The 14039-nt window shown below is 34.8% G+C and overlaps 2 protein-coding genes across 4 annotated transcripts in view; both read left to right on the top strand.

The window, feature by feature from the left end:
- Positions 1 to 9897, top strand: part of ppp3ca (protein phosphatase 3, catalytic subunit, alpha isozyme) — a 30996-nt gene extending 21099 nt beyond the window's left edge. Inside the window, exons 9-14 of one of the 2 annotated variants that reach the window (XM_024265247.2) lie at positions 1915 to 2040; positions 2120 to 2197; positions 2470 to 2554; positions 4205 to 4302; positions 5036 to 5086; positions 7401 to 9897. In XM_024265247.2, the coding sequence (XP_024121015.1) occupies positions 1915 to 2040; positions 2120 to 2197; positions 2470 to 2554; positions 4205 to 4302; positions 5036 to 5086; positions 7401 to 7579 (617 nt within the window). In that variant the 3' untranslated portion in view covers positions 7580 to 9897. The remainder of the gene's footprint in view (positions 1 to 1914; positions 2041 to 2119; positions 2198 to 2469; positions 2555 to 4204; positions 4303 to 5035; positions 5087 to 7400) is intronic. The other variant, XM_024265255.2, reaches the window with a different exon arrangement.
- Positions 9898 to 11437: 1540 nt separating this feature from the next.
- Positions 11438 to 14039, top strand: part of dnajc18 (DnaJ (Hsp40) homolog, subfamily C, member 18) — an 8296-nt gene continuing 5694 nt past the window's right edge. Inside the window, exons 1-2 of one of the 2 annotated variants that reach the window (XM_024265263.2) lie at positions 11438 to 11819; positions 12063 to 12242. In XM_024265263.2, coding sequence (XP_024121031.1) covers positions 12116 to 12242 — 127 coding nt within the window. In that variant the 5' untranslated portion in view covers positions 11438 to 11819; positions 12063 to 12115. Of the gene's footprint in view, positions 12243 to 14039 lie in introns of both variants that reach the window. The other variant, XM_024265270.2, reaches the window with a different exon arrangement.

Below are 14039 nucleotides of genomic sequence, written 5' to 3'. Positions count from 1 at the left end.
TAATTTCAGAACCCTTATGAAGCAGACCTACGAATGATGAAGGGACAGCCGGGGGCTCCTTGTGACTTATCTGTGAATATGTTTTGAACTGAAGTGTGTGCATTAATGCGAGTGCATTTAGTTGTGCGCTTCAACCAGAAAACATCAGGGAGCCCCGTTTGTTTGTGTTCTCAGATCTGTGTCTTGGTTGCCATAGGCATTGGGAGATGGCGCGCGTGGGAAGGGCTGTCAGCACTGCTGACTATCTCCATGTGGCTTCATTCCTCCTGATGTAACAGTGTCAGCAATCCCTGCCCTCATCTAGGCCTCCTAGTGGTTGAAAAGGCTTTTTTTTTTTTTTCTTTTTTTTTTACCTTCAATTTTTTTTACATTTTTAAACATCTTTGAACAAAAATCCATTTCAAGGGAGGGTGAATGAACCATTTCTGCTGCCTTACAATCAATATTCTTGCAGTAATACATTCTGGATCACATTTGTATGTTTTTTTTATTAAGTGTGCATTTAAAAAGAAGGTAACTGTGATGTTTTAAACACTGATCTTAGCAGGAGACTATGGAGCCCCAGACATGACATAAAGAAAAAAAAAAGTGTTCCCTCAAATTAGCATTTTGTGCACACAAAATACTAATTTTTTGGCCACGAATTAGCATTTTATGCACACTAAATGCTATCTTTTGACCACAAGTTAGTGTTTTGTGCTCACAAGTTAGCATTTTGTGCTCACAAGTCAGTATCTTTTGTCCACAAAATACAATCTCGTACGGACAATTTAGTATCTTGTTCTCTCAAATTGCAAATAATATGCTGTCCTGTAATGTGCTAATTTGTGAGCAAAATTTTGTGTGCTAATTTTAATGCTAATTTTTGTAGCTTTTTACATGCTGCATAATTAGACTTTTGTGCACACAAAATACAAATAATATGCTAATTTGTCCACACAAGATGTAAATAATTTGCTCATTTGTGTGCCGAAAATGCAAATAATTTGCTAATTTTTGTGCGTCAAATGCAAATAATATACTAATTTGTGTGTATAAAATGCAAATATTGTGCTCATTTTTGTGCATAAGACAGTAACTTGTGAGTTAATTTTAATGCTAATTTTGTACCATTTTGTGCAGAAAAAATGCTAACTTCTTTACACAAAATGCAAATAATTTGCTAATTTTTGTACGTCAAATGCAAAAAATATACAAATTTATGCGACCAAATTATGCGCTATTTTTTTGCACAAGACACAGGACTTTGGTGCTAATTTTAAAGCAAATTTTGTAGCATTTCGTGTGAACAAAATGCCAACTTGTTAGCACAAAGTGCAAATAATTTGCTAATTTTTGTTCACAAAATCTATATAATGTTCCCCTTTTTGTGCATAAGATAGTAACTTGTGCGTTAATTTTAATGCTAATCTTGTACAATTTTTTGTGTAAAAAATGCTAAGTTGTTGACGCAAAATGCAAATAATATGCTAATTTGTGGGCATTAAATGCAAATAAAACGTTATCCTGTGTGTAAAAAATGATAATAATTTGCTAATTTGTGTTCACAAAATGCAAATAATGTTCTTATTTTTGTGCATAGGATTGCAACTTGTGCGTTAATTTCAATGCTAATTTTGTACCATTTTATGTTCCAAAAAACTTGTTGACACAAAATGCAAATAAAACATTATCTTGTGTGTAAAAAATGATAATAATTTGCTACTTTGTGTTTACAAAATGCAAATTATGTGCTTATTTTTGTGCATAAGATAGCAATTTATTTTAATGCTAATTGTCATGTGTTTTGTGCTCACAAAATGCTAACTTGTCCACACAAAATTCAAATATTATGCTTACATGAACCATTTTTGCAGCAGCAGAGTGTGAAGAACTAAGCCTCCATTTCTTTCTCCTCATCTGCTTCCCCAACAGCTGCTGTATTGAAATATGAAAACAATGTGATGAACATTCGGCAGTTCAACTGCTCTCCACATCCCTACTGGCTGCCCAACTTCATGGACGTCTTCACTTGGTCTCTGCCATTTGTGGGAGAGAAGGGTATGAAGTTTTAACATGTCCTCTGTGCTCAGTGACTTCCTGTTGGCCTCACTGTTTTTTTTTCCTTTTCTTCTTGCAGTCACGGAAATGCTGGTGAATGTTCTGAGTATCTGCTCTGATGATGAACTCATGAATGATGAAGATGAAATTTTTGATGGTGAGCGGTTCTGTGAAGAACAATTGATGATATATTATTTACATTTTCAGTGCATGCAGGCTCCTGTCTCACACAAAAGAAGAACCAAGATCCTCTGAGAAACAGACACGCTGCTGTTTAGATCACTACATTTATCGGGAAAATTTATGAACTTCTGATTTAGTAGTTTAATATTCTGTGTTTAATGAAAGCTATGGGCAGTGATGCATTTGAATTTAAAACACAAATATATCTTTACTAAGATTGCAATTATTATTATTATTTTTTTGTAGCCAATGCAGCTGCACAGCGCAAGGAAGTGATCCGAAACAAGATCCGTGCTATCGGGAAGATGGCCAAAATGTTCTCAGTTCTCAGGTAGGTTTTTCCTTCAAATGTTTGTTTTTCTGTGTGTGTAGATCTATCTTTGTTACAGATGATAATTTATAATCTGAGGAATTTCTATAGGATATTATATTTTAATCAAACTTTGCTTTAAGACAAACATATTTTATATGAGTTGCATAAGAATTTAGGGTTGTAAAAATATTTTTCAATCCTGATAAATGTATAAAAAGCAACAATTTTCTATGTACACTCTTGGAACTTGTCTGTACAGTTAAATCCAGTGAAGTCATTTTTATTTCTGATGGGACAGGCAATTAAAAATGCACCGAATTGCGTTTTTGTAAATCATTAAGTAAAATGTACCTTCTTCTTAATGCTCCTTTACAATCATAAACATTTTTATATATTTTAATTTTTGCGTCAAGATGTTGCTGGACTTAATATTCCACTCTCTATTTTTTATATATTTTTATTTTGTCAAACCTGTTTTGTTTATAATCCTGATTTCATGTGTAGAAGAAAGAACATTTAAATATATTTTTCACAGCACAGATACAGGTAAGGTTGATCAGGACAACACTGGTGGATAGATGTGAACGTAAGATACAAATCAGGCCATTTACCTCAGGCAGAACATGTACATGATTGTGATCAACCTCTGTTCTATGTGGTTTAGTGACCAGTTTTTAAGTGTCTTAATTTATGAAAATAAAAAAATAAATGGAAAAGTCATAAGGTCGCTGTTGCTCTGTTCTGCTAAAACACACAGTTTGAAGGGATTACCATTTTGAACTGTTAAACTTTTAAATAATTTTAATTTATTGCTAATGCTGAATGAACCAATATTGAATAAGAAAATGAACACATGAATTTATTTTAAAAATCTATTTTTTTTTGTCTTTTTATATTTAAACTTTAATCCTGAAGAACCTACAATGTTAAATTTGACCCAGTTTTTAAAATACTATTGTTTTTTTTATTTTATTCATTTTTTATCTTTATTCTTTGTATTCAGTGTTAGTAATTGCTGCTACAAATACAATAAAAAAATAAAAATAAAATAAATTAAAACAAAATAGAATAAAAATATTTTTTTTATTGACAAATTATCCAAAAAGAAAATTCCTCCTGGGTTCTCCAAGATTAAAACCCAATATTTAGAGATTATTTAGATTCTTTTTTGTTGACATTCAATGTGAGTTTTAAATGAAACATTTAGCACTGAAAAAATGTAAAGTTTGAAGTTTAAAGTTTAAGATGCAAAGAGAGCTCATTATCTTAAAAATATAATCTTGTATTTACATATTTTTTCCACATGTTATTAAATCTATGGCTTATCCTCTTTAAATCATCAGTTGTGGACAGTTTCCCTTCCAGCCTTCAGGCTTTAAAACAGCTTATTCAGCGTCTTCTGCATTTTTAAAGTCAGTAAACCATGTGCAGGAGTTAAAGATCTACAATTACCTAATGAAATTTCTGAAGCCGTAATGAATCAAAGCAAATGTTACAAGATTTAAGGTACAAGAAAAAAAAATCTCAGGCTGACCAAACCACTTGAACACACCAATACACATTTATGTGTGGCAAAAATATGAGATATTTCAATCTGAAAGCTGTCTTTGTGTAGATTGACAGATGTATTTTTTAACCAGTTTTTTCCTGTTTCTGCTTCTCCTGCAGAGAGGAGAGTGAAAATGTGCTGACGCTGAAGGGCCTGACTCCCACAGGCATGCTGCCCAGTGGGGTTCTGTCTGGAGGCAGGCAGACACTGCAGAGTGGTGCGTACACGGCTTCAGCCTTTATGTTTGAGCCTTGTTTTTTTCCCAATGTTTTTTGTTTGATTGTTCTATTTTTTTAAACTTTTTTTTAACAAGTATGTTTATGTTTATTCCAATATATCATTTTTTTAACCTTTAAACTGATGTATTAACTTTATTTACTGTACAGGTGGCTGAAAACTCAACACTAAAACCCCTTTAGCGTCTAAAAAATTCATAATTTACAGAGTCTGTACAACAACGTTCTCCAGGATCTCATATCTTCTACTTTTTTAGTTGTTGTGGTTTTAAGTATTCCCATTTTAAGGCTAATTAGTTAGTTGAAATTGCATTTTAACTGTCAAAAATAATACAAAATGTGTTTTAATCAAAAAAGTATAAAATGGACCATAAAAAGCTGGACGTTCAGGAGTTCTTGCTCATATGTGGAGGTTTGATGCATAATTATGACCTCTTCAAATGTATATTTCTTAATCTGTCACTCATCTCAGCATTTTTCTTTTACTTTTACTCTCACAGCTTTATTGCTCTTTTCTCCAAAGGTCATTTTTTCATATGAACTGACAATAACTCCTTCTTTATCAATGCATGGTGCCTCTCTGCATTGACAGTGAACATGTAGAGCTCATCTGGCCAAAAAAAACAAAAACATGAGTTACCTCCTCCCTGCGGCTGCACTGTACATCTGCATGGCTTCATCATGAGTAACCTCCTCCCCTCCTCCCCCCTTCAGCCACCATTGAAGCCATTGAAGCCATCGAGACGCATGATGAGGACAGAGAAGGTAAACCGGGGCTCATTCTCCCATCCATGCTCAAATTCATGCACACAGTACTTACAATACTTCAAAATACGGTGCGTTTGTGTGTTTTAGAGCTGAGTAAATAAAACAACTGATGGAACCAAACTTTATTTACAAAATCCAAAATTGGTTCATTAAAAAAAATAATCAAATTTATTTAAGATTTTTTGGCAAAAACAGCTTTTCTGATAGTTTTATGGTAAGAAATTAACATTTTACAAATTAAAGGTTAACCTTTGATGAAGTTTAAAGTAGTAGGTGACTAATAACAGGATTTTAGAAACTGTTTTATAACAAAATTGTATTTTGAATGAATTTAAAAAATATAATGAATGTTTAATTGACTAAATTAAATTTTGAACTCATGAAATTATATCATTCCACTTCAGTAGTTTAGCATACTCAGCTCCTGACACATTTTTTTTTTTTTACTGGAAATAAAAACAAAAACCAAAACAAATAATTAATTGAAATAATTCTAGAATATATAGATATTATATTCTAGAAATTTTACATCATGAATGTTTCAGAATTATAAGAGAACTGCTCGTGCCTTGATGGTACAGAGGTAAACATGTGAGCAGTTATGATGCTTTTATTTTGAAAATGTCATGTTCTTGAGTCACATAATGAGTGCTATTAAATTAGCTCTGAAAGTATATGGTTGGTAATTACAATGCAGTCAATCTACTCTCTGACTATCTCTATCATGAGTGTTTTTTCCAAGTAACAATTAGTTCCTTCATGGTATTTTATTTTTTGCATCCGAGTCAAATAAATTGAGGAAAAGTTTTTCTAAGCTGCAGCTATGGCTGTATGACTACCTTTACTTTGAATTGTTTTTCAGTTACCATTTTAGCCCTGTGCACTAGTTTACAACAAAAATATTCACAATTCTAGAAAATACAGCAACTCAAAAGTTTAGTATGTCATGTTTTAATTATTAGAGGCCACCTCAGTTATTTGGGATCTGTCCAAACTTTTGCAAAATAAGAATGTAAAGTGCATAAAAGTCATTTTCTGGATGAAATTTATTTGCCATTTTTATATTTATATATACATTTAATTTATTTAAATATAAATTTAAACATTTGACATTGAAGCAATCTGGACAGTAAACTCAAGAGGGGCTATGGGAAAATAATTAAACACCCTGCCTTAAATATAAATGTGTAAATCAATGAAAAACTAAACTAAATTAAACTTGCAAACATTTGTGAACATAACAATTTGGAGTTAACCTCCCTTTATCTCTTGAAACTCGGCTTGGTTTGGAATTCATTGTGTGTATTTCTTCATCTCGTGTTATTCTGGCCTTGATTTTCCTTTGCTCCCTCTAGTGGTGGAATTGCGCACTGCGATCATTTCTGTAAAGAACCATAACTCGAATAACAGGAATGGGATAAAAACGTGCTTTTTTTTAGAACATCTTTATATGTTTTTCTCTTCGTGACTGGGCCAAATTAAACCATCTGGCGGGACGTATAGATGGTAAAAAAAGTTGCATCTCAATACTGCGTACATTGTGTAGATACAAGAAAAAAAACGACACCATTTAACACAGAAGCACAAATGCCGACACAACACAGAACATGAGGTTCAATTGATATGCATTAACAGAAAGTCCAGTGTGTGTGCAGCTAGTTTTCACTTTAGTAGATGGATGAAGAAATTAGCGCCCCATATCTCGAGATTTTAAAGTACCGGGCAATGTTCATTACATATTAAACCCTGCAAGGGAAAATGCTACAACGACATGCATAGCTAATGCTCGTTGTTTATAAATGTCCTCCATCTGGTTCTCAGAAGTGTTGCATGCATAAGAACAAGAGGAGTATCAACATCATATATGCATCCTGAGGGCTAAACTCCTGCAGTTATCTATACGCAGCAGTTTTGTGCTTTGACTGAGTTTGAATCCCCAAAAAAGTGTTTATTTTTTTAATAGTTGCACATAAACATTTACTAATCAAAATAGCGAAAAAAAATTCCAATCAGCTTTGGGACCGATGTGTGTGATCTGTTTTTGTGGACTTGCAAACTAGCTCCACCTACAGGACGGAAAAGCATGCATGTTAAAAAAGTACCTCAAAATCTTAAAAAAAGAAAATTATAACATATTAACAAGGATATACAACTAAAAAGGATTTTCGGTTTGAAACATTCCTGGGAAATCCCAGCAGCGTTTAATAAGTTCGAGGGGAAATCCACATCAGGAGATAATCCTTGGAATATGCTGAGATCGCGCCATTACACCATCCTGATCCTTTTATATGTGTCGTCTCTTCCTCCTCAGCGATCCGCGGGTTTTCCCCCCAGCACAAGATCACCAGCTTTGAGGAGGCGAAGGGTTTAGACCGCATCAACGAGCGCATGCCACCACGCAAGGACGGGGTGAACCACGTGGGCCACTCCATGGGCAAGATGAATATGTCCGAAGCCAACGGCACAGAAGACAACAGCAACATCCAGTGATGTGCTGTCGGAGCCTCAGCACCGTGCCGCCCGCTGCTTCTGCGCAGCAAGACTCTGCTTAAATCGGAAATTCAGGCCTTAGAACATAGAAATCCAACGGGCCCACAGATAGAACACGAAAATTTACAAACGGATGAAAAGGTAATTTATTTCATGACGGTGAGTCATCGCACAGTTGGGGGGAAGGGGGGGTCTGGTGTTTGCCTCAATAGGCAGGGGTGAAGGAGAAACCTGCTGCTGCAACCTGACTACAAAGAAGTGAAACTGAGCGTCGTGTCTGATTGTTGTTCCCTCTCTGAACCCAAATGCAAGTGGAGTTGCTGGGAGTGTTGTTGTTGTGAGTGCTGACACACTTTATTCCAGGGCCAAACAGAGGACTGTCCATGCCGCACGAATCATTTTAGTGTTTTATAATGTATTTACTATGAATTGATCACAAAATTCACATCAAGCGGACAATAACTGTCTTCTTCTTACATGTTTTGTTCATGTTAGACGACATCACTTTACGAAGGAAAAAGTTGTGACTTAATTGCAACCGAACGAAGACGAGGTTCTCATTTTATGCTCAGATTGGACAAAAAGCCTGAGATCAAATTCCAACCGCTTCAGTTATCTTCACTGTTGCTCCTTTCCTCGTCTTCCTCGACGTCAGCCATCTCCCGGCAAGACGAAACTTGGAGGAGGTGAGGGATTGAAAGAGAAGGGGATGAAAAGAGCACTGCTGGCTGAAGGTAGCTCGTTGCCACTGAAGTTTTGCATCCACACGACCCTTCCTTTGCATGTTCCGGTGAATCTCAGCGGGTCGGAATCCTGTCCAAATTCTCTCCTCCTCCTTTAGCGAACTGTCCCGCAGATGGGTTGCCTTCGTTCACGTCCGTGATGAAATTCACTTTTGCTGGTGGCCTTGGATCATCTCACCTCTCCCGCATTTACACGGAATCTTACTGAAAAGGACGAGAGCCTAAAGAAGCTAAACGGTCGTTCAGAAACCATAGGAATATGTGCAATCATGTCACACGTGTACATCTGCACGTTTTTTTTTTTATTTTTTGTGCTGCCTAATCAAAGAGATTTTATACTTACTCTGTCAAGTGAGTGAAGAATTAAACAGCTGTTTTAGTTAAAGAGCATTATTTGAAATATGCAGATTTAGATCCATACAGACACATATGCATCTTTTGAGTCAAGAAATATAAATTAGATAAGCAAATGAATTGTTTTCTTTTTTTATTATTATTTTTGTTGCTAAGATTGATCATAAATTAATAAAGGGCGATCAAAAATGCCTTTTTCATGAAAATTGAGCACCATATAGGTTAGATTTATATTAGAATTTACCAAATATTTTAATTTTAATGTTTCTTTAAAAATAATTTATTTTATCAGATTATACTTGAAAAATGAATACAAGCTTGCTGTGACCACCTTATAATCCAGATTTAAGAAAAAAAAAAGAAAATTTAAGCATCAAACTATTTCGGATTTTTTAAAACTCTGGTTGCAAAAAGAAATCAATCATCAATTTTTATTTTTCAAGTTTATATCCATTGATCATGTGAATTGAGGGGGGACATAAAGTGACTTTTAACACAGCATCTATGGTATGGAACGCATCAATGCATGCAATTAAGTTCCTAATTGTTATGTGAGATTATAATCGTGATAGTTGTGTTTTAAATAGTAAACTTGAATTCATTTATTTTATTTTGTTTGGACTATATTTGTAGTTTTGTCTTGTTTTATATTTTTTATGAATAGGCTTCCTTTGATTTTTTTTAATACATTATTTATAACAACTGCTTTTCATTTTATTTATTTAATTTTTTGGTTTACTGAATGCAGAAATGCCCTTTTTACATTGTGAAGCCTTGTGTTACTTTGTTTGATTTTATTTTTGTACTGATGTACAGAAAATGTTCAGTAGTGTGAATGAATATAATCTCAGTGAAAAGCAACTTTCCAGGCTGCCAAAGCATGATAGCATGGTTTTCAAATGTAAATGATCTGGACACAAAGAAAATCAGGTGTCACGCTTACATTTAACAGGAAACATTGTATTCTGGTTATATTTACTGCTGATATTATTATTGTTACAATTTAGCTTATGGTTCTTTTCCTTCCTCCATTTCTGGTTCTTGTGTGGTTTACATGCATACTTCATCAAAGAAATATAATGAATTTAATCTTGCAACATTTTTTATTGTCAATTGAAACATGTTTTGGCATTTGACTTCCTGAATAATACACACATTGTAAGCATGCCCTATGGGACAAATCACATTTTTTACTCTTGAATAAAATATGCATGAGCAAAACGTGTGGTTTACTTTCTAATCAAGACATTACATTTCCCAGCATTCATAGCCGCTCCATTAGAAGAGGAGGAAGAACTTCTCTCTGCAAGTCTGCTGTAACCACTTATAAGTCATTTTCAAGAGTATGTCATAAAACTGCAGCAAACTAGTATAAACTCCACAGATGTTAAGGTTAGCTGAACCCGTCACCTGATGCAAACCAGCAAATGCAGTTCTTCAAAAGACCACTTGAGGAAGGTTGCAAAAGGGGCCAATTTTCAATAAATTTGCATGTTTAAAAATGTTGCCAGAAAACTTTATATTGTATGAGATGGTTTTGAGGGATGGAAGAGTTTTGCTCTTTTCACAAAAAACTTTTATACATTTTTTTTTCCTTTTTCTTCTTCTTTGGTTCAGCAAACAGGCAAAATGTGACATTGATTCAAAATTTGAAAAATTAAATGTATAAAATTATAAGATTAAGCTCAAAAGTATCTTTTACAGAAGTCTTTTTTCTCCTGCAAGAAGATGTTTTGGAAGAATGTCCTGACAACATTTACTACCACAAATGTATGATCTTAAATAAGAGGAGAATTATCTAATAGTACAGGCTACTACTAGTATTTTTTTTACATTTTACAACAAACTATCCTAATTTCTATTCATACTTCTGAAGGTAGAAGTAGAAAAAAACATGTTCACATTCAAATATATCTATGTTTGAGCTTTCCTTAAGTCAGGTTAGTTTTTATTTATTTATTTATTTATTTTGTATTGAGTTCGCAATTTTTTTTTTTATGAAAATGTCCTAAACATTACAGGCAACAGACAGGGACAAAATTTGCTATCACAACTTCCGGAGCTTGCACGGAGTTTTTTGCATTACGTCTGCAAAAAAAAAAACAAAAAAAAAAACGTAGAAACTATTTCACAAATGTAAATCTTTTTATGAGCATGCAGACCCCTTTTTACACAATTGCAAATCTAAATTTTTGGGGCACATTTATTTTGAGGCCATACAGTATTGTAATACTAGGCTGCATTCTCTATTAATTCTCACTGAATCTGTTGCTTATGTTTTTAAACATTAATAATTGCTCATGTTAGTCCATTTTAAATTAATGTATTAGAAGAACATTAATAAACAAACATACAAAAACTCGTCAGATACACATTTCATAACTACAAAGTTGATACTTCTCCTCAAAATGCTCCAGTTTGTGTTGTAAAGTCATATTCAATAAAAAAAAAAAAAAACATTATAAAGCCTGTATAAAATAAACAGCCTCAAATTGGAGAAGTTGTCACGAACTGGTGCTGTAGGACCCAAAATGGAGGAGACTGGGCTTGGTGGCAGAAACTTTAACATTTATTAAATAAATTTTAACATGATAAAACCCATGGAGAAACAAAGAAGAAGAAGAAGAAAAAAGGATAAGACAGATAATAAAAATGAAAACAGCTGGAATGATTGTAAACTTAAATATGACTGACAAACAAAACATAACTAAAATCATCCATGAAATACCAAAATAAAGCCCTACAATCCTTACAAAAGTTTTATTTTTTCTGGTACTTGCAGAAAAAGTAAGTGAGTGAAAATGTATTAATGCATTAAAAAATGTGTGGAGTTCCCCTTTTTCCCTTTTGATGTAAAAGTTTTTTATTAGATTTCTTTTTCTATTTATTTTTTCTTTTTCTTTAAATAACTGAGGTACAACTTTAGTTTATCAAATTTTGAATTCTTAAGACTAAAACAACCCAAAAAAAGCGAATTTTATCTTAAAAATGCAAGAAATTGTTTGATTTATAAGCAAATCCAACCACCATTTGTTAAATCGATTTAGAGCCGATTTCACCGGAAGTGACATCTACCTGGTCGCTTTGTCTCCGCCCACCGCCGCTTGTCCATCACAGGAGGGGGAGGGAGAAGAAAATGTACAGTCAGTATGATTGCTAACTATCCTCTCCTAAAGAAATAATTTTAAAAACAACTTATAGTTTTGGAGCCTGAATGATGGGCCGACTGCTAGCTTACCTGCAGTCCAGCCGCTGTCATCTGCTCATCTACTAGCTAAAGAGCTTCGCTAACGTCACGCGGCTGTCTGTAACAGAAGCTGTTCAGAGGCTAGCTGCGGCGGCTCGTCTGCCCCCACATGAAACTGACCCACATTATCCCGGGACAGACCCGCACTCCCACGGACTGGACCTGCTGACTGACTGACGCCGCGGCGCGGAAATGGACAAAGAAGAAGCGGAGCGGCTAATAGAGAAGGCCAAGCTGAGCCTCCGGTCCGGCCGGAGAGACCGGGCTCTCCAGCTGCTCTACGAAGCCCAGAGGGTTCACCCCAGCGGCCGGGCCAGAGGTAAAATTAGCTGACGCACGTTCGTGTGCAACGGCTGTCAGATCAGCTAACGCGACACTTCTGCTGCTCTTATTTCAGCCTTCCAGCTCTCAAAGCTTTAATAATACTTGACATCTGTCGATCCTATCATGTAAGATGGTTTGTTTGGGGCCCTCCTGCAGGGTTTTATCACCTGCAGGTGTTTTGCTTTGATCTGCGGGTTGCCTCCATGTCTGTCACAACTGAAGGTATTACCAGCCTCACAGATGTGAGGTCAAGTCCCTAAAGCACTGACAATATGTCACACTCAGTGCCAATTAAAAAAACTGTTTTGGTTTCAGCCAATATTTACATATTAATATAATTTTGTGCTATTAATTTAAATTTAATTGTTATTAATGCATTTTATTATTTAGATACCTGTGAGAGATCGGTGGAGGACACTATCAAGAAAATTAGACTTAAAATTCTATTTCTTTACTCAAAATTGGACGATTAGTCGACTAATCGACTATTGTAATAGTCGACAACTAATTTAATAGTCTATTAGTCCTTTCTTTATATTATATGGAGTCAGAGTGTAGTAAAGTGAAAAGTTCTAATGGCACTCTGCTAGCTTTTTGGACTAGCATTTATTACATTGTTTAGGCTATTTTGGAGTTTAGCTAATCACTCAGCAAAATGCTAGCTGTTTTGGCTAGCAAGCTTTTTTTGGGGGGCGGGGGGGGGGTGGTCTGTTTTGGAATTTAGTTAATATTTCAGCCACACGTTAGCTGTTTTTGGCTAATTTAGCATGTTTTGGGGTTTTTTTAGGCTAATTTGGAGTTTAGCTGTTATTTTAGCTGTTTTGGGTAATTTAGGATTTTTTTTACACTAATTTGGAGTTTAGCTGTTATTTCAGCAGCATGCTAATTGTTTTTGGCTTTTTAGGCTTTTTTTGATTTTCTAGGCTAATTTGGCATTTAACTAGTATTTGAGCTGACTATCAGCTTCAGCGTTTTCAGCGTTTTTAGCTATCAATTTCAGCATCTTCAGCTTTTGTCACAAGCATCTTTAGCAGCAAAATTCAGCACACTGTATTCACACTAGCATTTTTGCATATACTACTAGTGTGAAAATATCTACTTTTTAGTTAGTTTAAAGCTAATGATGGTTAAAGTGTGTTTCATATCCACTTTGTGCTTTACCTGATTAGTCGACTAATCGAAAAAGATAATCAGTGATTAGTCAATTGTTGAAACAATCGTTTGTGGCAGCACTAATTCTGATTGTTGCAAATCAGGAGCAGATGCGTGAATGCTGTTGGAAAATGCTTGCAGGTGTGATGGAAGCTACTACAGCAATGGAGCCACAAGCTCCCTGCCATTCGGATGCATCATGAATCTATTTGTAGACAAATAGATCCATGTGCATCTTTGTTTTTCTCGTCTGAGCTTGTATTAGATTAAATGTTAACTTTAAATGGTAAATTTAGATGAATATTAAATATTACAACCAAAGGTTCCTCTATCACTTTTCCTTCACCAACTTGTTGAATTGGACCTGTGTGTTTGTAGTTGTGAACGGCGCTGCTGGGCATGGTGTGCTCACAGTCGAAACAATCTATGTTTGTTCTATTTGTACGGAGCCCCTAAAGGGACATCGGAAAAAAAAATAAAAATTAAGTTAAAAAAAAAAAAATAAAAAATACTAACTGGTGCGCACCACTTACTATCTGGTGGGCACCACTTACTAACTGGTGGGCACCACTTACTAACTGGTGCGCACCAGATAGTAAGTGGTGTGCACCAGTTAGTAATTTTTTTTTTTTTTTAACTT

The sequence above is a fragment of the Oryzias melastigma genome, linkage group LG14 (genome assembly GCF_002922805.2).
Source record: "Oryzias melastigma strain HK-1 linkage group LG14, ASM292280v2, whole genome shotgun sequence".
NCBI classification, from domain to species: Eukaryota; Metazoa; Chordata; class Actinopteri; order Beloniformes; family Adrianichthyidae; genus Oryzias; species Oryzias melastigma.
The sequence above is the reverse complement of the archived record's forward strand: the minus strand, read 5'-3'. Positions and strand labels throughout refer to the sequence as shown.